The 26,454-nt window shown below is 42.0% G+C and overlaps 1 protein-coding gene across 1 annotated transcript in view; it reads left to right on the top strand.

Moving 5' to 3' along the window:
- The window catches only part of ARHGEF9 (Cdc42 guanine nucleotide exchange factor 9), a 288,329-nt gene that overhangs the window by 37,018 nt on the left and 224,857 nt on the right, over positions 1 to 26,454 (top strand). The window contains 2 exon segments of the mRNA XM_075184406.1: positions 8,701 to 10,349; positions 25,678 to 25,959. Of these exon segments, the coding sequence (XP_075040507.1) occupies positions 8,751 to 10,349; positions 25,678 to 25,959 (1,881 nt within the window). The 5' untranslated portion in view covers positions 8,701 to 8,750.

Consider the following 26,454-nt stretch of genomic DNA (forward strand, 5'->3'; position numbering starts at 1 on the left):
TCCTTTGACACTTATTTATTCAATGTAAATGTCTCTTGCTATAAAACTAGGATGTTATTTGTAAATTGATAAACAACAATTATTATCTGTTTAATAAGAAAAATGACAGCTTAACCTGGTGGTGGACCAGGTTGATTTAAGTATTTGTTACCCACTCCCCGGATGCTTTTGCTGTATACTGTCCCCCTCCTCATCGCCACAGAGCTCCATGGCCCCGACCATGTTCCACATTTAGAAAGGAAATAAATGAAACATTGATGAGCATTTTTCCCAGTGCAGGCTGGCATACATAAGAAACATAATGTGGTAGCATGATGAAACATAAGCACAGGCCATACATATCAGGGCTTGGGGAGAGCCACCATTTCTGAAATATTCCAGAGCTCTGCAGCTGAGGAAATGCAGCTTTTAATCTCTGAATTTCCCATTGTGTTCTTTGTAGATTCTGGATTCCTGTTACATCAATGTTTAATAGCTCAACATGGGCATTTTGCTTGCTTATTGTGACCTCATATTACATCATCCCAGCTAAAACCAAGCTAAGAATAAGCCATAAGACAGGTCAGATAGTGGTAGGTAAAAGTTAGGAGAATTTTCAATATAAGTGTTTTAAATAAATGAAACGCTAAGGGGTAAAGTGGAGATGTTGGCTATAGCAAGCAATCAGATTCTAGCTGTCATTTTGTGGAATTTACTAAATATATGATAACTAGAATCTGATTGGTTGCTATAGCCAACATGTCCACTTTTCAAACCTGCTGTAAATCCATAGTTTAATAAATATACCCGTTAAAGTCTATTGTTTGTGTGTGTGTGTGTGTGTTTCTGTGGTACAGAATTCAGATGGTAAGTTCCAATGGGGCAGAGACTGATGTGATGGAACTGCACTAAATTGTCCAAGTATATGAAAGCCCACCATGTGTTATGGAAAATCAGTGTGTACCATTGTCATAGAAGTGACACATTGATTCCCCAAAATAGAGTTCTTCTTCTGTGCATTTCTGTAGTAAAAATGGGATACACTCTTCTGCATCAGATAAGCCTTGGTTCTTTATTTTATTTTTCTCTACAAATGAGGCTTACTTCTTTTGGGGAGCTGCAGTTCGGACATTTACTGGTGGGAGGGATGGTTGTTATGTTAAACATTCTGGTGCAAAAGTCAGATCCTGTTAGATAAGCATGTCAATGAATAAAGCCATGTGCATGGCTATGAAAAGGTCACTGTGCAAACACTGGGTGCTGTCACAGATGATTGTGGCTGCACACTGCTGACTGACTGATGCACAATCCTGAAAGAATCTCAAACCCATTAACTCATTCTCTGACAGGGGCATGCAGTACATTGCAGACAATCACTGACTGCCTACAAATCAAGCCGTAAACATTCCATTTCTTATTCTCTTCTCTGCACCATATAAAAGATTACACGTTATAAAGCAGTGTTTCTTCAAATCATGGTATGTCTATATTAGTGTTAGGAAAACCCTCTAGCAAATTTAGGGATTGGTAAAAAGTACATTAGTGTTCTTTCAATCTCCTCTGTCCACAGGTTTTTATGTTTTTGAATTTTTCACTGCCTGCATCTCACATGCAAAGAGAAAACAATGTATATTTTATTTTGGCAATAACAGACCATATATGTGTGTGTGTGTGTGTGTGTTTGTTTTAGGTTTAAATTTAATTTTAATTCTATTTAGATACTTTTTAACGCTATTGAGTACAATACCGAGACTGAAAGAAAAAGAGAACACACTTCCCAATTACCCCCAGAGTTCCTTATCCCTATCTTTCCTTTTTAAGAGGAGAAACAAATAAATAAAGGAGGGGCAATAAAAGTTTCAGAGGGGATTACTACTTAGATTCTCTGGTAAGGAAAACAGCATCGAGAGTACAGAGTCAGGCTACTTATGAACCTAGGGAGTCTTTTTTAGGAGGAAGGTATATGGTTATAAGTAAAGCCAAGGGGCCCAAATCTGGTGGAATTTATCATCTTTATCATGCAGGTGGTATGTAATCTGTTCCATCCGGGCAATAAACCAGATATAGGATCGCAGGGCCGCCATAGTGGGGGGTTCAACTTGTTTCCAGAACTTACCTACTAGGCATCGCGCAGCAGCCAAAACATGTGAAGCCAATTTCGCAGACTGTCTATCATCATCAATCAAAGGGTAACAGAGAAGAAAAGACCATGGGTCTTTCCGGACAGGGCATGGAAGGAGGGGGAGGAGAGGAGGGCCCTAACTCGATTCCAAAAGGAGGATATTTTAGGGCAGGACCACCAAATATGCAAAAAGGAGCCCATCTGGCCACAACCCCGCCAACATAATGGAGAACTAGAGGGGAACATTTTGGTGAGTTTGTCAGGTGTGTAGTACCACCTATAGTAAACTTTATATGCGTTCTCCTTCACCGAAGTGGAAATAGAGCTGGTGGCAACTTGGTCCTATTAGGAACATTTTAAAGGAAAATAAATGCAGCAGGCCCAGTGACCCAGCCCAAGGTATGCCTCTATGGGACCGGCCCGCGGGGGCAGATGCCCCCCTGCCTTCCAGCCCAGCCTGCCCCTGGTGTGCTGGCTTATGTGACCAGCTGTAATCTACTTTTGTAATATTAAAGCAAATATCCCCTCATTGTACAAGCACTGGGTGCTGCCACCCATGTTTGTAGTGGCACACTGCTGACCGACTGATGCACAATCCACAAACATTCCCAAACTCATACCTTTAACCTTAATAAAAAAAAAAAAAAAAAAAAAAAGCTGTAATATTAAAGCAAACCCCCTAAAATGCCAGTCCCTGATCCCTCACAATTACGAACAATGGTTACGATGGAATAGCTTTGCTGCATCAGAAGGACATCATTTGCTATACGAAGTGAAACTAATAAAGAATTATTAGCATAATAGTTCCCCAGCAGGTTTTATAAAAATCTTTGCATTAAAAATAAATGCAAAAATACATGGGCCAAATGAGGCAACAGATAATAGAATAAAACATGCAATATACAATATTTTCTATCAACTTTTATGTTTCTTTGGATAGGGCTTTGGTGTAGAAGTTTATCATACCTGCATCATTGTCTGTCTTGTTTTCCATTCTTCTGCAAGTCTAGAAATGTGCTTTGAAATATTCCTCACATCACAGTGAATCAGATTATCCTTCTCTTCCTATTACCATGCGGGAAAAATTACTACTATGCAGAGCAACTATTGGTTATAGGTGTATTACATGAACTTCTTTATCATCTTTCGGAGATGATTAATGAGTTTTCTGTTTTCTGAGCACTGTTTTACAAAAGATCACTGTTGGCAACATTTTAACATATCTTTGCCCAGACATGTCTCCACAGTTGCTTCCATGCTTTTTGTTTAGTTAGTTAATTAAATTCAAGAAATGGGGAGAGGGATAATAAGAGAATGCAGGAACATGGAATAATTTTAGTAACTGGAAGTGTGTGCTGATCAGCAATCTATAAAAGAGAAAATAACCAATTGCTCCATCTAGTCAGCCCATTTCTGTGATTTCATTTCCCATTTTTTTTATAGAGTGATGAAGTGGGAGATTAAATTATAACTCTCCACAGTAGACTTATGATTGCCTTCATCCCTCTTCAGCTTCATTAGAGGGAATCTCATGGGAATCTCATCACAACTATAAATAGGGATCAGCCTCAGAGTAGTAGTCATTTGGTCAGTGGCTAGTGTTTCAGTGCCAAACGTGGTTCTCCAACAGCTAATTCAGAGTTTGAAACAAAATAACACTGTAAATAAAACTACAAACCTAACCTCCATATGGTGTGTAAACTCAATTCTGTGCCTTTCTCTACCAAGTGGGCAGCTAGGCCTTTTACCACTTCCACTGTAGTGGCTTGACACAATACATAGTTCTTGGAATGGTTCCAGCTCTTCTGGGACAGGAAGCCCTCCTGTCTCCAACTGTTCACTGTAGAGAACTTGGATATTTCTCTCATGTCACAAACACAGGACTCTCTTGAACTCCTTTCTCGTGGAATCCAGATCTTATGTGACAGGATACTTTCCCGTCTCCAACTGGTAGTACATCTGGGCCTGCAATTCTCTATTTGTAGTAAGGACTCTCTTTGACTCCTGTCTGATGGACTCAAGGGGGTATATTTACTAAACTGTGGATTTGAAAAAGTGCAGATGTTGCCTAAACAGTCAAATTCTAGTTATCATTTATTTAGTGCATTCTACAAAATGACAGCTAGAATCTGATTGGTTGTTATAGCCAACATCTCCACTTTTTCAAACCCGCAGTTTAGTAAATATAACCCAAGCTCTCATGGGACAAACTTCTTCTATGTATCCAACTAGCTCTCCGTCATACCATAGCTCCCCACTGAGCTGCATATGGTGTGGTCACAGTCTTTTTCGATCCTGTTTGGGAGGATCCCAAGCTCAAGGGCATGAACTTGTTGTAATCTATTGCCATCTAGCCTATAACTATCACAGTTATCATATTCACCTTTAAGGGTTTGTGTACTTGGGTGTTTTTAGTGTGTTAGTGCTGTGCCCAGTCTTCCAGTAGATGAAAGAGTTGCTAACACATTAGGGATCATTTGAACCTTTATTTATGTAGTGCAGGACCTGTATTTTGGGAAGAAATCCATGTGGATGGGCTGAGCTATTACTCATAGCAATTACTGATCCCTACTGTGCTGGTGTCACCCCCATTTTACTCCATCCCCTCCTAGTTAAAAAATGGAATGCAGCACCGAGGGTTAAGTAACCCATTTGTACTGGCTCTAATGCAGGTTAACAAAATTACTTCTGAGAATGAGCATAACAACTATATATTCTAAAAAATGTTTTTCACAATGAAATGATTTCATTTTTTAATATTTTAATATAAACACATTGCATCTGAGTTGTCTTTAATGTCACTATTTTGATGTTTGCTAATTATAATATTCTTGAATCTTTTATGCTTGTCACAAACTCTTGATGGAGGTTTGAATGTTTTGTTAAAGTTTTTTCTTTTGGCTCATACATACAGACAATAAAAAAACAACTCTTGTTAAAAGCATTGACAAGACCTTATACTTATACCTGTCCAGTGTCCATATTCTCAAAACCTCCCTGCAGCTATGTATTTAAGGAGTGCACCATTATAGAACACATTATATTGCAGTTAGCATTACCAGTTTTGAGCAAGGCAGAAAATAGTGAAATTGATACAAAGAAAGGCGGGCACTTGTAAGAAAGTGTGTGTGTGTGTTTTGTACAAACCTATTGGCTTAAGCTGGGTACACACTACAGAAATTTCGACCAACTTTTTATGCCGAGCGATTTTACATGCGATCGATGGTCCGATCGCTCGGTCCATGGACTGCATACACACTAGCCTTGTTTAGGACGATAAAGGGAAGAGCGGACGTCCCTTTAGCGACTTTTTACAGCCATGTTGTCGTGAGCAATGACTGTAATTTTGTACTCACTGTTGTGAATCGGTCGGAAGTTTATACACACTACACAGCGGAAACGAGATTGGAACGACAATATTAAACAGTACAACCAAACAAATGAGGCGATAATCGTCCATTTGGGCAGACTTTCAACCATCGTGTCACTGCACACACTGACCCGACTTTTGAACGAGCGGTCGTATGTCGGCTGTTTAAGCCGATTATTGGACGTAAACAGTGTAGTGTGTACCCAGCTTTACATTACATTTTGGACTATCGACAATTCAATTCCTCCCAGAGTATCGCCGAGCTAAACATATTACCGTTATTACGGTAAATTTAACCCGGCTTTCTGCTCGCAGCTCTAGGAGCTGCAAGCAAAAAGTAGGCGTTGAAACTACTGTAATAACGGTATTTAAGTGTAATAACGGTAATAGTGTGCAGGGCGCGTTTACAGTAACGCGGCCAATTGAATTCCCCCTATAAAATGAGTATAATTAGCACCTGTGTGCAAACCCTTTTTTATTTTGATATGTCAGGAACGGTAAATGGCCTAGCATGCTTGCCAAATATGCTAGTGTTGGGCCAGCATTATACTATAGGCCAGAAGAAATTATTCCATCTACACAATACAACTTAATTGAGAGGTTAAGAAAAAAAAATGACTGGTGTTGTAATGGACCCCTAAGCTCTAGAGACTGGAAAAAAATAGACAGTGGATAGTTCAACAAGGACACAAGGTGGTAAATTTATCAAGCTGCTATTTTGAAAAAGTGGAGATGTTGCCTATAGCAACCAATTAGATTCTAGCTGTCATTTTGTAGATTGTACTAAATAAATGATAACTAGATCTGATATACTCTTTCTGAAAAACTGGCTACATTTTTTTATCTGTCTGGACATTTGCTGTCTATGTTCTATGTACTTGATTCATCTAGGCACGTATCTGCCAATTTTGAGCGTATCTTATAAAAAATCACTCTGTGGATGCCCAGAACTGGCAGAGATGTCTGTGAACGCATTCCTGTTCCGTGCGCTTACAAGCAAAGGACACTTACTGCAGCCTACAGTTTCGGGGAGTGAACTGGACAGGGAAGGGGCATTCTGTTGTAGTCAGTATACAATAGGGGAGTGCCAAACTCAAACCCACGCAGCCACGTCAAAGTTACTCGCTTTATTGTTGTATCTCTTGCTCCAGGGCTAGTCTAAGTACTGCTCATTAGTGTCTCATATGCATGCTGTAACATGTGTTTGCAATCACAAGCAACTGTAAAATGTATTTTTCTGTTCTGTAGACATTAATAACATTCTAATACATTTATTTCATGGGAAAAAAACCAAAACACTTTTTTTTTTATTTTTTAAACTGTTTTATCATTAATGCTTTTATTATTACCAGGAGACATTATATCAATATGTTTTTTTATTTTCCTGTGCATTCATTTGTAAATTTATAATCCACATTGGATGTATCCTGCAGCGTCTTTTGTGGTAGAGCACAGTAGAACTGCACCTGAATTCAACAGCGCACGTGTCTTGAGATCCGTGCCTTGATGAATTTGTGAGTACGCAAAGCCTATATATGTGCGTATAATACTTAACGCGAGTTGCGGTCAGAATGCGTGCCATGATGAATCAGGCCCTATATGTTTTCTTAAAAGAAATGTATCCTTTACTGCTTACTTGCGGCCTAGTACATGGGAAATATATGCTGCTGTAAGGTTTATGCTGTACAGGCTTTGAGGAACCTTAGTGAGTTTTGTATGTTGCCTCTTTGACTACTTTCATATTGGAGCTCTCAGTCCAGCATTTATCATATATGAATAAGATTGACGAGTGCTCTGGGACGAGAGAAGAGTAAAGAAACAAACTCTCCCCAGTTTCAATGAAGGTGCTATTAAGTCTGTTTCCCAGCGTTCACTAAAGTCATATAGTAAACATATTATTATATTCATATTTAAATATTTACATTGGAGATATTCAAAGGGAAATAAAAAATACAACGAGAATGCATCTAGCGCCAACATATTCCATAGCGCTTTACAATTGGGGTCAAGCATAATAAACTAATAAACAAACTGGGTAAAACAGACAAAGAGGTGAGAAGGCCCTGCTCGCAAGCTTACAATCTATGGGACAATGGGAGATTGACTCATGAGGTTAAGTCTACATTTGCATATTGGGCCAGCCAGACTGCAAAGGTAAAAGGGACTCATAATCTAAATGAACCCGTCACACAACAATGTTGGTCAGGGGGCAGCCGTCCCGCGTGAAACTGTGTAACAGGCTAAAGGTAGTGAGGTTAAGAGGGTGGCAGAGGAATATTATAAGCTTGTCTGAAGAGGTAGGTTTTCAGAGAACGCTTGAAAGTTTGTAGACCAGAGGAGAGTCTTACTGTGCGAGGGAGAGAATTCCATAGAGTGGGTGCAGCCCGAAAAAAGTCCTGTAACCGGGAATGGGAGGATGTAATGAGGGTGGATGAGAGACGCAGCACAGTGGCAAAGTGGTTAGCACTTCTGCCTCACAGCGCTGGGGTCATGAGTTCAATTCCCGACCATGGCCTTATCTGTGAGGAGTTTGTATGTTCTCCCTGTGTTTGCGTGGGTTTCCTCCGGGTGCTCCGGTTTCCTCCCACACTCCAAAAACATACTAGTAGGTTAATTGGCTGCTATCAAAAATTGACCCTAGTCTGTTTCTCTGTCTGTCTGCCTGTGTATGTTAGGGAATTTAGACTGTAAGCTCCAATGGGGCAGGGACTGATGTGAATGAGTTCTCTGTACAGCGCTGCGTAATCAGTGGCGCTATATAAATAAATGGTGATGATGATGATGATGATGATTAAATGCATAAGGCTCAATTCATAATGAAAGTCGTGTAACATGAAATTCATGTTTTTTAAAGTGAATATGGCAATTCTAAATGTTGACATTATCAATGCATTTATAGACTGACTAGTAGAGAAATTCACAAACATAAGGAAACAAACATTATCTAAAACCTTTTTCAAACCTGAAATTGCGTGATATTATGTCCTCAATTTTATAAGTGAATTGTTTTAGTTTATTTACAAATAGTTTGCTGGGAAGTAGAGTATGGGTAATCTTTTCTGCTTGGTTGGATGGACAGGTGCTGAATCTCTTGTTAAAGTCATTATTAACTCTATTATTGGCTCTAAGCTCTAATTGTTTATTGTAATTTATTAGTTGGTGATAATTATGTTTATCCTAGTATGCTTTTTAAATTTATGCCTTTATTTTTTTTCGCTTTCTTTTATAGCTTTTGCACCTGACGGTGAAGGGATGTGGTGAAAGGCAGGAGAGCGAGAAATGGAAGTTATAAATGGTGATCTAAACAGCCACTCAGATGTAATCCTTAATGGGTACATGAACAAAAGCTTTCAGGCTTGTCCCAAGGAGAATAATACAGACAATATGGCAATTTGTGAACTTGATCACTGTGAAGTGGGTGAGGTCTCCACCAAACTTGAGATGGAACATACTACACATAGATATGAAAAGAAAGCAAAAGGGACCCGCATCTGGAGTTTTGTCAGTAGACGGAGAGCAAACTCTGGGCGTAGCAAGAGGCCACAGTCTATGATCCTCACAAGTGAAATTAGTGAGCCCAAGCCTAAGTTGTCTTTCATGGATAAAGTGAGGTCTTTTAAAAGATTGCGATCTGCAACTTTCTCCAAAAGTTCAGTCATTCAGAATTCCAAAGCTAAGGTCCAAAGTCAACCATCAGAGGATATAGAACTTTCTATTCCAAGTGCATTATTCAGGACGAGGAAATATGCTGATGGGCAAAGACCGTACAGACATTCCTATGCAGGTTACATTGATGATCTAGACTCTTCTTTTGAAGATGTAGAGTTAAATATTAGCATTTCTGAATGTATCTCAAATGAGAACAAGTGGTTAAGGGATATTGGTGTTGGAATGAATGGGAAATCTGAACTCATAGACAATGAAAGCATGGGTAGCAATCGTAGACATGTACTCATCAGCACTAAGAGCTCAACTATTGCTGAAGGAGAAATCCAAAGAAGAGGTCTTAAAATTCCACCAGAACATCGCAGGGGCAGAAGTTCATATATGTGGAGCTATCTAAAGGGAATTTCACTAGCCAACAAAGATAACTCAAAGGGGCTTGATACAATTCATCATAATACATTCCAAAATATAGAGAGCACAGCAGATAATTCTTCCTCTACTGAAATTGACCAAAGGTTTGAGGACAGTGTTGACTTGGGTAAAACATCTGATACTGCCAGTGGTGGCAAATCAAAAAACTTTGGTGGGGTCTTTAAGTTTTTCAGTAACATGGCAGTAGCAGCTAGAAGATGGAGAGGCTCCGCAAGATCATCTGCATCAGATGATCAAGTTTCTCAATCAACTCCACGAACTCCCAGATTACAGAACTTATCTGTCAAGGAACCTCTTGTCATTGAAAATGAGAATGCTTTAGCTTTTCCTTCAGAGCTTCCACAGTCTCCTGATTCAGGCATGTGGGACAATCATGCCCAGGATAATCTATCACTTCAGGGAATATCACCGCTTATTGTAACAAAAGTAGAGCCTTGTGACTCAGTTTGTGAGTTTGCACAAACAATGGATGATACAATATATTTGGACAATACCTGTTCCATGGATGAAATTCATCAAGAATCTTCACAAGCAACATCTTTGTTGTCACAGACTGTGGAACTCCATAGTGCTGATGGTCCTAATATGAACTCAGATACTTCCTCAAATAATTCTCAGGGAGAGACTATTAATGAGTCACAGTTGGATAGAGTTTATGAGAGAAATCCTGAGAACTCTTTTATGACTCAATCAAGTCTGCCTGAAACACAAGATGAGGATGTATTTGAATGCAGCGACTCTCATTTTAGTTTGTCAACAACAGCATCATCTTGTGAAGAGGTATTATTCTATTAAACCTTTTGTACTTTATATCTTTACATCATATGTTAAACACTATTCATTAAAGTAAAATGGAGGTGTCTTTAGGCAAATTATATATAGCACAACTGTGTGTGTGTGTGTATGTATGTGTGTGTGTATATATATATATATATATATATATATATATATATATATATATATATATATATATATGTGTTATATATTTCTGGAACTTCACAAGACCTAATATGGTAAATTGTTTTTAAATTTCAGCAAATTTTTGCTTGCAATGAAATGGCAGGAAAAAGAAAACGAAAGACATTTAATTCCCACAGCCTTTTGCTAGTTTATATAGCTATACCTTTTTCCATCCCGTCAGAGACAGGCAAATACAATTCTCTTGACCATGCAACTTAAAACGCTTACATGATGACATTTAAGTAAACTCATTCACAGCAATGTTGTAAATCTCATAGCAACCATTCAGCTCAGATGTATGTTTCCTTTTTCTAAATTGCTAGAACAGTGCCTCACACCATCACATACTGTTCCCATGTCCACAATCACAGTCTTATGGCCACGATAAGTTCTGTGTTCACCAGACACATATAGTGCTGTGACCAAAGTGAATGCCCTACAATGCAGTGGCTGGACTGGGCATAATGAGCCAGCGGGTGGGGTTAGGTGCCAAGACTACAGTGCAGATTGGGGAAGTGGAGCATCACTCCACCTAAACCCTCTGTGCTCAACATGCACCCACATGCTTACAATACAATAGGTGTGTCCATCATGTAGGAACTTTGTTTAGTAACCTGTAATACAGTGTGGGAGAAGGCAGCAGTTTTGATTTGTATCTAATTACAGCACCATTTGCTGATACTGGAAGCTACTAACACTGGCGTTACCTCTTGCTTCCCCAGGCCTAACACTCCGGAACATGTTTATATGATACAAGCTGCACTAAATAGTTGTTAATGCAACTGACTGGACAGCTGTTGCTGCTTGTCCAATCAACTGCATTGGCATTTTTTTGGTTCAGCCTGTGCACCTTTAAATTTTGCACCAATAAGTTACCTGCATACAAATCCTAGGAGCCTATGTGAGCCCGGCAATTATAGTTACCACACTCTTTAACTTAAATGGATTATCTAATTATTCATTATTGTCTAATAATTCCTTCAAGTTCTTTTTTAGTACATATGCTGGGTACATATTACAGTGTTTTCAGCCAACTATCGGGCCAATCAAGCGATAAATGACCATTTAGCCCAATACTGCATTAGTGTGTATGATGCAACAATGAACGATTATCGTTCCAAAGCACATTGTATTATTTCATTTGATTTTTAAACTGGACTAAAAATGTTGTTCAGCAATGGAACAATGTCGTTCCAATTCTTCAGGGTCTATGCACTTACGGCTGGCAGTGTCCATAGATCTCTATGGAGTGTACAAAGTCACAATCTTTTCACCCGATGGTTATGACATATGAAGAGCACAGATCCCCCTCGCTCTACCACCCCTGATAGTCTCATCCGCATCTCCCCTGCTCCCTCCCTCCCTTTCTCATGTGCCCTCCGGAACTCCAGGTCTGTCCGCAATAAACTATCCTCCGTCCATGACCTCTTCATTTCCAACTCTCTTAATCTTCTTGCCATCACTGAAACCTGGCTTACTTCTTCTGACACTGCCTCTCCTGCTGCTCTCTCCTATGGGGGCCTCTCCTTCACCCACTCCACCAGGCTGGATGAGCGTCCTGGTGGTGGAGTGGGCCTCCTCCTGTCCACTAACTGCACTTTTCGGGTAATTCCCACCTTACCTTCCCTCTCCTTCTCCTCCTTTGAAGTTCACTCCATCCGTCTCTTCTCCCCTATCCACCTCCATGTCTCTGTCATATACCGTCCCGCGGGCACCACGTCCCTCTTCCTTGACAACTTCGCTGCCTGGCTCCCCCATCACCTCGCCTCTGACCTCCCCTCCATCATACTTGGCGACTTCAATATCCCCATTGACAACCTTTCTGACCCCGCCACCATCAAACTTCTCTCCCTCTCCACCTCTCTAGGCCTCACCCAGTGGACCTCCTTCCCAACCCACTGTCTCGGTCACTCCCTTGACCATGTATTATCTCATCTCTGTGATCTCTCTGACTTCTCTAACTCTCCCTTCCCACTCTCTGACCACCATCTTCTCTCCTTCACTCTGTCCTCCTCCCCCACTCCCGCCTCGCCTAAAGCCACCCTCACCAGGCGCAACCTTGATGCTATTGACCCTACCGCCTTCTCCTCCTTTCTTGAAACTCTCCTTTCACCCCTCCCCCCCCTGGCCTGTCCTGACCAGGCGTCCTCTCTCTACAACCTCTCCCTCTCTACTGCCCTTGATGCAGTCGCTCCGGCCTCTGCTATCCGCCGACGCCACCTCATTCCTCAACCCTGGCACTCCAAACTCACCCGCTTCCTCCAAAGGTGCTTTCGCACTGCTGAACGCCTCTGGAGGAAATCTCGCTCCCTGGCAGATTTCCTTCACTATAAATTCATCCTCTCCTCTTTCTGCTTCGCCCTCTCCCTCGCTAAACAATCCTTTTTCAAGTCCCTCATTTCTTCTCAATCCTCCAACCCCCGCCGCCTCTTCGTCACCTTCAACTCCCTCCTCTCTCCCCCCCCTCCTGTCCCGCCCTCCCTCTCCGCTACTGACTTTGCCACCTTTTTCTCCAACAAAATTGAGGCCATCAGACTGAACACCTCCACCTCCCCCTCTCCCGCCACTTTCACCACCTCACCTCCCTCCAACGACTAACTCTGGTGCTCCTTTCGTCCCACAACAGGGGACGAAGTTCGCTCCCTCATCCTTTCCTCTCCTCCCTCTACCTGTCCTCTTGATCCCATCCCCTCCCACCTCCTTCGCTCTCTTTCTCCCACCGTCTGCTCTCACCTCGCACACCTCTTCAACTTATCTCTCTCCTCCGGTGTTGTCCCCTCCTCCTTCAAACATGCTCTTATCTCTCCTATCCTTAAAAAACCCAATCTTGACCCCACCTCTCTTGCTAATTATCGCCCTATCTCACTTCTCCCCTATGCCTCCAAATTACTCGAGCGGATTGTCTGCAGCCGCCTCGCCAGTCACCTCACTGACTTTTCCCTCCTTGACCCCCTCCAATCGGGCTACCGTCCTCTCCACTCTACTGAAACTGCCCTGGCCAAGGTTACTGATGACCTCCTACGGCCAAATCCAAGGGGCACTTCTCCCTACTTATCCTCTTCGATCTCTCCGCAGCCTTTGACACTGTAGACCACCCCCTTCTGCTGCAAACTCTTCTCTCTCTCGGCCTCTCTGGATCTGTCCATACCTGGTTCATAACCGCACCTTCTCTGTATCCACATCCGGATCGTCCTCCCCCCCTCACCCTCTCACTGTTGGTGTCCCGCAGGGCTCTGTTCTTGGCCCTCTACTCTTGTCACTCTATACTTCCTCCCTTGGTACTCTCATCTCCTCCTACGGTCTTCAGTATCACCTGTATGCTGATGACATTCAACTCTACATCTCTTCTCCCTGACCTCTCTTCCGCCGTTCTCTCTCGCGTGTCTGACTGCCTTACCGCCATCTCTTCCTGGATGTCCGCGCGCTTTCTCAAAATCAATATCTCTAAAACGGAACTCATTGTCTTTCCTCCATCCAGACTCCCTTCCAACCACGTCCTCTCTATTGTCGTCAACAACACCACCATCTCCTCTGTTACCCAACTCCGCTGCCTGGGGGTCACCCTCGACTCCTCTCTCTCTTTTGCCCCCCACATTCATTCCCTTGCCCAAGCCTGTCGCTTCCAACTGCGCAACATCGCCCGCATCCGTCCCTTTCTCTCTCAGGATGCCACCAAGACCATCATACACGCACTCATCATCTCCCATCTGGATTACTGCAACCTCCTCCTCACCGGCCTCCCCCACTCCCATCTCTCCCCCCTCCGCTCTGTACTCAATGCGGCCGCCAGACTCATCTTCCTCTCACGCCGCTCCTCATCTGCCTCCCCTCTCTGCCTCGCCTTACACTGGCTTCCCTTCCCCTACAGAATCCTTTTCAAGCTCCTCACCACCACCTACAAGGCTCTCTCCCACTCTACTGCCCCCTACATCTTTAACCTCCTCTCCACTCACACTCCTGCCCGCTCTCTGCGCTCAGCCAATGATCGCCGCCTCTCCTCCACTCTTATCACCTCTTCCCACGCCAGAATCCAAGACTTTTCCCGCGCAGCCCCCCTTCACTGGAATGACCTCCCTCGTTCCAGCCGCCTCTCTCCTTCTCTGTGCTCATTCAAACGTGCACTGAAAACCCACCTCTTCCTTAAAGCCTACCAACCACCAGCATAACCCCTTCTTCTCCTCCTCCTGCGCTCTCCCTCGCCTCATCTGACTCCCCTTGTGCCTGTTCTGTTTTCCCTCCCTTAGGATGTAAGCTCACATGAGCAGGGCCCTCTTCCCTCCTGTCTTCCTACCTGTTCTTCTGCTCCGTGTTTATTGCTTTACTTGCCTGGAGTTCTGAAGTACTGGTATTTTGTTTATTGTTTTGTACTGTTTCACCCTGTATAGTGTACTGTTTGTATGGTGTACGGCGCTGCGGAAATCTTGTGGCGCCTAACAAATAAAAGATAATAATAGTAATAATAATCTGAAGGTAAATCGTGTAAAATGTGCTTAGTGTGTGCACATGAATTGGCACATGTTGATTGGGGCTTTTTTTTTTTTAGTTTTTGGTAAAATCATTAAATGCCAATGGGCTGACACTTCCACACTTCCCCACCCTCAAGTACCTCAATATATGATTTGCATATAAATATCGCAAATAACAACACGGTTACGTGAATGAATTTGACGAACTAAGGTTATATTTTAATTATTGGATACATGGTGGCAATGAAAGCGGATGCAGGCAAACCTACCAGCCAATACCAAATAAACATTATAGGAGGAAGACTTCTGCGGCCAACATAAATATCTATGTCCTGTATTAACTGCCTGCATTACTTTCCCGCCAATACAGACTGTCTCTAAGAGACAGGCAGCCGCCACCAGTGGATCCTAGAAACTTTTTCAAAAATCATTGTTTTAAAGTTGGGCCAACACATTCCTCTTCTCCCAATTCATGTCAATATCACCAGGATGGGATACTTGGTTGCATCTTGCGCCAGCAGGTGCTTGGCGGCCCAATATACAAAAGAATGCCCAAGCAACCAGACTTTTAGGGGCAGCACGTGATTATCTGTAATCAAACAATATCCCCAGAGTCATTATACATTCTAAACAGTACATAAGGGTTACCAAGACATCAAATCAGGCATTTACACAACTTCATAATGATAAATTACTGGAATGCCGACCATCAATATGGGGGAAGACTGGAAGGGGATGGAAAGAGCAACCCTTTTGGAGGTAACAAACCTTAAAAAACCTCAAAGGTACTCTTGCTATGAGGTCCTTCTTTGAGGAAAAATATGGAAAATTCTTTTCATTCCCCCACGAGCGGACGAACACTGAGTTGCTATTGGGAAATGGACGATCATAATTTGTTGGGTCTAATATATTTTTATGTACGGCTGACTTCCAATTGCCTAGCTGATCTGTTTTGGATTTATGAAGCTTAAACAGCAGGGATGCATCTGATAAACAAAAATTTATCGCTAACACACCAGCATTAATCAATGTCTTAGACGGCGCAACTAGCTTGCCTATTATGGAGACGTCAAAGTAAGCTATGGAAAAATCTGTAGGAAAAAACAAACCTTCTTACTCAGAAACTGCTATCCCCTGGAATTTTTCTATCAATACGCTCAACATGTTAAGATTATTATTATTATCTTTTATTTGTTAGGCGCCACAAGGTATCCGTAGTGCCGTACACAGTACAAACAGTGGACTATACAGGGTGAAACAGTACAGAACAATAAACAAAAATACCAATACTTAAGAAGCTCCACACAGGCTGATACAATAAGCATGGAGTAGAAGAACAGGTGAGGAGACAGGAGGGAAGACGGCCCTGCTCATGTGAGCTTACATCCTAAGGGAGGTTAGACAGAACAGGCACAAGGGGAGCCAGAAGAGAGACGGGAGAGCGAATGGAGGAGGAGAGGTGGTTAAGTGGATGGTTGGTAGGCTTTACGGAAGAGGTGAGTTTTCAGTGCACGTTTGAAGGAGCACAGAATAGGAAAGAGACGGATGGATCAAGGGAGGTCATTCCAGTGAAGGGGGGCTGCCCGGGAAAAGTCTTGGATTCTGGAGTGGGAAGAGGTGATGAGAGTGGAGGAGAGGCGGCGATCATTGGCTGAGCGCAGGGAGCGGGCAGGAGTGTGAATGGACAGGAGGTTAGAGATGTAGGGGGCGGTAGAGTGGGAGAGAGCCTTAAAAGTGGTGGTGAGGAGCTTGAAGAGGATTCTATAGGGGAAGGGAAGCCAGTGTAAGGAGAGGCAGAGTGGGGAGGCCGAGGAGGAGCGACGTGAGAGGAAGATGAGTCTAGCGGCCACATTGAGTATAGAGCGGAGGGGGGAGAGACGGGAGTGGGGGAGGCCAGTGAGGAGGAGGTTACAATAATCGAGGCGGGAGATGATGAGTGCGTGGATGATAGTTTTGGCGGCGTCCTGTGAGAGAAAGGGTCGGATGCGGGCGATGTTGCGCAGTTGGAAGCTACAGGATTGGGCAAGGGAATGGATGTGGGGAGCAAAAGAGAGAGGAGTCGAGGGTGACACCCAGGCAGCGGAGTTGGGTGACAGAGAAGATGGTGGTAATATTGAGGACAATAGAGAGGTCATGGTGGGATGGGAGTCTGGGTGGAGGAAAGACAATAAGTTCCGTTTTTAGAGATATTAATTTTCATGAAAACGAGCAGACATCCAGGAGGAGATGGCGGAGAGGCAGTCAGATACACGAGAGAGGAGGTTGGAAGAAAGATCAGGAGAAGAGATGTAGAGCTGAATGTCATCAGCATAAAGGTGATACTGAAGACCGAAGGAGGAGATGAGAGCACCAAGGGAGGAGGTATAGAGCGAGAAGAGTAACGGGCCGAGAACAGAGCCTTGCGGGACTCCTACAGGGAGAGGGTAGGGGGAGGAGGAAGAACCAGACGTGGATACAGAGAAGGAGCGGTTGGCGAGGTATGAGGTGAACCAGGCATGGACAGAACCAGAGAGACCGAGAGAGAGAAGAGTTTGCAGCAGGAGGGGGTGGTCCACGGTGTCAAAGGCTGCGGAGAGGTCGAGGAGGATGAGTAAGATCTATGGGATGTCTAGTGTCTTCTGCTACCAGTCTCATCTTGGCCCAACCTTGCAGCGCCTTCCTAATCAAAAACCCTTTAGCGTAATCCTCCACCTCCCGCAACTGCGCCATAAATTGTTTCCCAGATAAAGTCAATGATATGAGTGCCTTTGAAACGCACAGATTTATTTATGCCACACAAAATCAAGAATACATATCTTTTGTTTGGAATTCTGTTTCCCGGCTTTGCTGGAAAAAAGAACCCACTCACACCATGCTGCTTTGTACACCTTCAGGAGCTAATGATTCCTCCAAAAGCCCTTCCATACCGGCTCAACAATCTGTCAAACATGAGAAGGACAGGAAGTACCATTAACATCAGAATTCAGTGCCAGTTCCCTGATGTTAAACCAGTTAAAATAGGAAAGCAAATCAGCTAATGTGTTGTCAACTCCTGGTACCTGTTTGGCTCTAAATACAATATTATGTTCAAGGCAAAACCAGGTGCCTAATGAGTCTAACTGCGGGAGGAGAAGTTGTGCTCTGTCTATTTATAGCCTGTACTTCACCGAAGTTGTTGCACCGGAATAGTATTTTGCAATCTCTAAGATGATGGGCCCAGAGCTCCATTGCCATTATGATGGGGAAAAGCTCCAGCATAAGCAAATTAACAGTCAAACCTGATGAATACCATTTAGCAAGCCATTTCGCAGCACATCAAGACCCTTCTAGGTATGTCCAGAAACCAACTGAGTCCGCTGCAGCTCCCCAATGTATACTGCAGGCTTTGGCCAAATCCAATTCCCATTAAAATGTACTAAGAATTTACACCATATGTTTAGATCTTCATTAATTTTTCGAGACAGCCTCATGTTAAGATCTGGTTACACTGGAAGTAGACGTTTGTAACTTACGGCAAAAAGCTTTCCCCATAGGGATCGCCTTGCAAGCAAGGTTAAGGGAACCCAATAAAGATTGCACTTATCTAATTGGCACCTTAACCATACCCAGAATAGACACAATACTCTCCCTCAGTTTTCTTATTTTATCTTCAGGGAGGTGATAACAATCTACTATTGTAGCTATTTCTATGCCTAAGAAGGTGATGCAGGGCCTTTGGTCTTCTCATGTGCATTGGGGATGCCAAAGACTTGAAACAGGGCCTTAATGTGAAACAAAATGCTAGCGCACAGGTTAGAGTTGGGAGGAGCCATGATAAAGAAGTCGTATAGAGAATGAGATACGCCAGGGTGTTTGATGCTCGCTGTCACACACCAGTGTAAAAACTAGCTAAACCGCTCGAAATAAGCATATGAAATAGAGCACCTCATTGGAAGGCAACTGTCCACGAAAAAACCTTACGTGGTACAGAAACCCATCAAACGAAAGGCTGAGGGGTACAGAGGCAAGAGACGGAATTCCAATTCGATGTCGACCTTCACCATCATTGTGGATTGTTGGGATCATTAACCACACAGCCATCCGGGAAAGCCACATGATGTATAAAACAAAACTTGCCAGTGACTTTCTTGGGCACTACGCATACAGGTGAAACTACTAGAGCAGCCAAAGGAGTGGAAGGAAATGGACCGCACATGCGACCTAATTGAATTTCTTTGTTAATTTTTTTCAGCCATTATATTTGTATGCTGGATTCAGGTTCCTGCTGACTATTGCATTAATGTATCCCGTTACTGGCACTCTAAAACCTTCCCTAAAATCTTGTGATAAAATGTTAGCTACCTCTTGGTCTGGGTAAAGCTAGAGCCACTGCGACATAGTGTCCACAGAAATAAGGGTAGGGGCTCTACTTAGGAGGACCCGATTGGGTTGAACAGGGAGGGTAAAATTGTAAATAGTTGCTGGTGGAAAAACATGCCCCTGTATTGACCCAGCTTGTGAAATCGTTTCTAGCATATGATCGAGTATGAAGGCGCAGGTGGGAAGGAGATAATAGTAGCAAGGGTTAGTGGATAATTGGATGTTTATAAGTGTTTTGTAGACAGAATATGTTAAGCTACGTTTTAAAAGTGTTTCAGTTTATTGAAGTTCACATCAGAATATTTAATTTGTAAATTGTCCTATAGTGGGTATAGAAGGTCCCAGGGATGGTTCTTTAGTTCAGTTGAGTAGAGTCTGTTGAATAATGCTAGTTGGTTTCTAAAAGTTCTTCTTTTATCCTTGTTGCAGGTGTTGTGAGAAAAGGAAAAAAGGAAAATTAGATATAGAGTAACACTGTGGTTTATGCTAAAAGGAAATAAATACTGGAAGCTGCTTCTTGTTTGTTTGCAATTGATTATGAAATAGTTTGCTGCAGTCAATATGCTGTGGGTATAAGACCCAAAGATGCAGGGCCAAAACATTGTGATTTGGGAAATGAAGGGGCTGAAGCTGATAACAAATATTTGGTATTAAAATTGTGCCCTTGTGATGATGGCATGTAATTCCCAAACACAGCAGTGGGAAAGGGATATTGTGTAGAAGATGTCACTGAAGCATTCTGAGAATACCAAGCCTGATGACCCGCAGGGGGTGGCCCATGAAAACCAGAAAATAGTTGTTTTGGTGCATAATGGGGTGGGGATGAAGCAACCACCTGTTATGCCCACGGCAGTAATAACCCAATCAGACAGATTTATGCAGGCTTTCTCTAGGGTGCGGAGTATAACGAACCCCCTGGTCTTCACCAAGAACTGCCGTATGGTGGTATGGGCTTTGCTGCAAGAGGTTCGCAGGTCGTAGTCCCTAGGGAAGCCCCCTGATGTTAAAGAGATAAAGTGGAGAAGCTGCGGTAGGAAGGAGCCAGGTGCCGGAGGATGGATCATAACAGGTGATGCGACTAGAGGGAGAGTCCAAGCGAAGTCAGGATAGCCTGGTCTGGTACACAATTAGGCGGCGCAGTGCAAAGGAGAATGGAGAAGCTGGAGTCAGGAGAGAAGCCAAGGTGAAATGCCGAAATGCTCAAAATACACGGCATTGAAGGAAAATCCAAAGAACTTAGTCAGGAAGCCTGGTCATACACTGGAGAACTGAAGCATAGGCACAGAATACACAGCTGCAGACTGGAGGGTGCAGGGCTATCCCGAGCGGGAATAACCGTTGGTGGGATAAAAGATGCCGCATGGCAAAGGAAGCCAGGCAGCTCTCCCTGCCGCGACTTGTGCTGTGCCTTACACTCCGGTCGGCGCAATGGATCCTGGATCCCTCTGCCGCCCAAGCTCTATTTGCAACAGCATAGTTACACTACCTAACAATAGGAGGTAAGAAGCTCAGCTGTAAAGGATGGATGGCAGAGAGACTCCTGTTCCGGAGCCGGCGGGTAGCTGAATCTGGCGGTAGGGTCTGGGCATATTTGGGAACGGTAGAGATAAAAGCAAAACAGAGAAAGAAGGAAGAAAATAGAGATATGAGGGGAAAATTAGCAGACATTAAAGGGAAATGTGTGAAAAAGAAAGTAAGAAAGACAGTACAAGTAAAAGACTAATATAAAGGAATTGTAAAGGTGGAACAGTTAAAGATGAGCAATAAAAATGTATATAATTATCTGTGACACAGCTATCCTAGTTGTTCCAGATTAAATGAAGGATGTTTTCTTGTTCAGTTGACTTATGAAAACTATGGACACCATGCCCCCCAGACTCCTATTGGCTGCTGTCAACACTCCTTAAACTTAATTCCTTAAGGTAATTCCAGTGTGAAACAGCCCGGTGTTTAACTACGCTCATCCCCATTCAGGTCTTTGCTTGCTATAAAGATATTGCATCAGGAGAAATTTTGTATAGTGTGTACCCAACCTTACTGCAAGGACCACATAGTTGTTTTTCTTCTCCCCTTTTTTTGATTGCATTTAATTGTTTAGTATATTAATATGAAAATACTTTACCGGCAAGCAAACTATAGTATTGTAAACAGAAAAATATTTCACATGTTTTGACAGGTGAAATGTAATTTTTACCGAATATCCCACCTCCTCCAAACTAGCAGAACCCAAAATTAACAACCGGGGAAAATCCATGTCAGGACCCCTGCTGTTTTGGAGAACTTACCCATTCTAAAATGCTTCTTGTCCAGGCATTGACAACTGAGAGGTGGAAGTCAAAATTTGCTGCACTAGTTCTAATACCGATGTCAGCCCGCAGGCTTGACCAATCTGTGGACAGTTTGAATTTTAGCTGCTCTTGTTTGTTACCCTTTGGATAAGAAGTGTGACAACCAGCAGTAGATTGGGAACTTAAAGTGGTGCCAGAAAAAATTCTGAAGGTGCTTATATTGGAGGCGGGGCCAAAATTTCAGCAGACAACTCACTGCCGGAGCATCGCCATGTCATCTGGCTTCTTCCACCAGAATCAGGACAGTTGGCTGCTCCCTTCTACCTGTTCACTAGCTGCTGCTGCAGGTTTCTTACACTTAGTTGCTGTTTTGAAATCATAGATTTTTCTGATATTAACCTAATTTTCAGAACAGCAGCAGCATTTGTCTCAGGATGTCTCAGAATTTCAGTGTGATCCAACTGAACCCTCTCGTGGAGGTAGGTGGTCAATGCTCCCAGAGCAGCCCCAGCATAGTAAATTGCAGTGGCACTTCTTTATGTACCGCTGTGATTTGTACAAGTACATATAGAGGGCTGCTGCACTGGGGTCATAAATAGACCCCATAGTATTATTTTCCTATGGAGAATGAATGCATGGTAACTTTTTGATACATGTTTCGTAAACACAATGAAGCTTACTGGGATAGATAGCCCCAAAATAAAACTGAATGCTACTACATGCTAGTCCACCCTCTGGGAATTTCTAGGACACTCATGAATTCCCACTATCCCATATCCTGGGCACTTCTCAGGACTGGGTGTCGATGATGTGGTTTGCCGCGAATTATGTTTCCAAGCAGGTCTTTGAAGCAAGATGTTTATTTTCTCTCACCCTAGTTGAAGGTACCAGGGTGATCAGGTCAGATGAAGTCAGAAGAATGATACATTTCAGTATACAAGTCAGAGCATTTATACCTTTCAGACACATGCTGATTTTAGCATCAGGATATACTCTATTTACACAAACATAAATTTACATGCATTGCAAAGCCACTAATATTTATACTTCGCTATGAAATTCTTAAAAACCTTGCTGCCATATTCTGCATCTTTGTTTGAGACGCGGGAAATGTAGCATCACGTTTTAAATTAAACCTTCCTGTCTCCAAGTTAAACCTCACACATCAAAAGATCTAATTAATATGTGGCCTTTCATCAGACCGTTCAGAATACATATTCACACAGAACAACAAAACCCAAAACAAGCTAGTTTCCCCAATCACAATACACAAGAGGCTTTGTAAACACAGGCTCATTGTATCAGATATATACATCAGAAATAGGCATATCTTATAGCAAGGTTAAGCAAGAGACAAATTTCTTCCCCTGGTCTCAGAAATAACGATTTCCTATCTTACAATATACACAATATCAAAAAATAAGTGCAAATGCAATTACATAAATAAGTGCCCTGCGCTATTTGCTTTAAATAATTTTTTTTACCAAAAGTTATTTAATAGTGATCCAGTCACAGTCAGCAACAGTGTGTTTTTGCAGACATCTCTCTAATAGTGCAGGCTTGCACTTTAGTTTTTTTTGCTTCTGCCTTTCTGTTTAATTTATAAATTTAAATTTAAAGTTAAATTTACCTTTCATCTATAGTTAGTGGAAGCAGCCATTTTGACAGGTGGAGATTTATTTGTGAACCTGAAGCCATTGGGATCCAGTGACATCAATGAGGCACATTGTTTCACTGGTAATGTCACTGGTTCCTTGCAAGTTGACAGACTGTATTCTCATGAATATTCCACAAAGGCAACACATGCACTTGATGCTTGGAGAAATTGATCAAACATATAGGTCTTTACAAAGTGATGAGATTACTTCATTTTTAATATAAACATCCCCCATCTTTCACCACATCTTATAGTACTGCATATAGTTAGCAATTTGTAGTTGATACAAGTTACAGTACAGTACAGCACTGCTCTGCGTATATAAGCCTTGTCTATTAGCAATATATAGTGTGACTGTAAAATGAGAAATGATGTTTCATTACTTGCAATAACTATCTGGGGTAATCTGCAAAGCACCTGATAGTTCATTCACTTGATTGTTGTACTGGCAGAGAAAGGAATAATGTTCTCAGAACACAAACATAGCATCCGGCAATTATGAAGAAGTGATGTCCTGAGGAATCACCGTGCAGGGATGTATTACTGCTCAAAATTACTTCTTGATCACTGTGCATCAGTGAGTCTCAATTCACTGCAGCAAATTGCCATTGTTATATTGTTATTTCCAGTAAAGAGATATGTGCCTTTAGGTCTGGAAATGACACCAATGGTAAGACTCATTCTGAACCATTTTATATAAAGGTTAGCTAAGTAGCACAAAAATAATCTGGAAAGTGTTGTAGCACCATCTGCTGGTCATTGTCAATCTCGGCAACCTAGAGGATTTAGACTTATATAGCAATACAAAATGGTAACTCACAGCGCTGAATGGTTCACATACATAAATGCCAGCATCTAACATGGATAGCTGTAACATAAGAAAATATACATAGAGCAGTACAGTCTCAACATATTATGGAGATAAATAGGATGTCTTTTAAAGGTGATCCCTCTTCCACAATGTGTTCTAGGTGGCTGATTAATGGATAACCACGTGTGGGAATCCCCGAAGGGTATGGTTTCTTTAAAATCTGCACATCAAACAAATAGCTGGTGAAGAATACGAGATCCTTTGGTGTTGTGGTTGCCAGCAAAAACCATGTGTACAAAAGATAAAATCATAGCATAATACCGTTTATTGCAGCATGATACAAAATAATTAAAACGCAGAAATTGTCTGCTTCTAGGAGCGTACCTCACAGCGGAATAAAAACAGCAAATGGGTATTTAGAGATGAAGTCAATAACCCCCACGACAGACAGTTCTCAAAGCTGCATCATTCCTCCGGTAGTCCTAAACGATAGTCACCCCTGTTGAATCAACGCGTTTCAAATCCAATGGATTCTTTATCAAGATAACAGGTAGACGAAATTAGGATCCTTTTAAGCTGACACAATCCGGTCACATGTATAAATTCCACCAATCACGCTCCTTGTGTGCTCTCCTCACGGTCACAAGATTTACTATCCGGAAGTGGAGTTGGTTGTGTCCCACAGCGAGGCTTGGATGTTCTGCATTTCAGTCATGCGCAGATCAATTATATGGCCTTTATGTGGCCATTCTCACACATACGCTGATACTTGACTTGCGTGAATGGATATTTTCTTTGTGTGCCCACTCTGGTTTTTCATATATTCAGATAGAATAAGAGGCAGTAATACTCTTATATGCTCCCCATGAATGAACGTAAAAACAGATAATAAAAACAGCATTAGCTCATTTGACCATATAAAACGCACATTGCAGTCAAAATCACACCTACTGTTTTAGCCCTGCATAAACAGACAGCTATATAATAGAAGATATTTTGTGCAGCAGAAACAAGCACCTTACATATATCAATATATCTATAAAAACCATTTAAGTTCAAAATCTATATTGATTCCCCTAGGAGTCATGGTTTTCAATAAAAAGATCCATCTCATTTCCGCCTTTGCTAGTCTCTGGAGTGTATTTTTATATCTCCAATGCGGTGTAATGTGTTCTATTCCCCAAAATTTAGAAATATACTTGGGATTACACTGATGGACTTTTCTAAAGTGGTCTGAGAGAGCATGGGTTTCTAGACCCTTTTTTATGTTGTTAACATGTTCCCTCAGGCGCACTTTTAACGGTCTTGTAGTGCGACCGATATATAGAAGATTGCACGAACACTCAATAGCATAAACCACATTACTCATGTTACATGTTATAAACTGATTAATCCGGTAAGTATGATTATTTCTAGCAAAGGTATCTAATTTCATGCAATTAGAAGGTGTATTATGGCACATACTGCATAACCCACATCTATAGAAGCTTGTGGGCTTCTATAGATGTGGGTTATGCAGTATGTGCCATAATACACCTTCTATATTAGCGTAACAGTGAATTTCAGTTATGTCCCCTGTCTTTTCTAGGAGCAATGGCACAATGGAATTCTTGATATTTCAAGAGAGGAGGAAATGACCATACAATATGGAGGTTCTGGATTGAGTCAAGGGCAGATCAATGATATTTTGCAGGCAGCATCTGAGGAAGATGATCCCGTACCTAGTAAACCTGATACTGATACCAATAATATCTCCGATAACGACACCAGCATTGCAAGTGATTCAGATGCTGATGAGAAAAGCAATGGGTTTTGCGAATCTGTGCCATTATCCTCTGGTTTTCTAACCAAAGAACGGAATATTCTCCCGGTGAGAGTTCAACATTCTTTCTCCAGTAGTGTCTCATATTGTTCTGTTGTATTATTAAAGGTATTATATGAAATATTATCTAGTATTTATATTAAAGAACAGGCATCCAAAGCCATTTTACATGCACAATGTTTGCATTACTTTATATATGAAAATGAATTTAGTCTGTTATAGTAATTAAGCGCAGACAAGTGTACATGTGTAACTGTAGTTTCCAACAAATAAATTAAGCTAAATTGATCTTTTTAATGCTTTGTAAAATCAACTATAACTTAATCATTGCTTCAATGTTTAATTCATTAAGACACTTGTGATGTTTTCATTATATTTGACATCTTCCTCTGCTGTTTCCCTTCTTTGCTATGTTATAGGATATTAGTATATAGCATAGTATGGAGCACCGCAACAAAACACTACATACAATAAAAACAATGGGCTGAGTTGGTCTTCTGCCTATTTGCATAGCGTAAATTAGTAAAATTTGGTCTGTGCATG

This window comes from Mixophyes fleayi, chromosome 9 (assembly GCF_038048845.1).
Source record: "Mixophyes fleayi isolate aMixFle1 chromosome 9, aMixFle1.hap1, whole genome shotgun sequence".
Classification (NCBI taxonomy): domain Eukaryota; kingdom Metazoa; phylum Chordata; class Amphibia; order Anura; family Limnodynastidae; genus Mixophyes; species Mixophyes fleayi.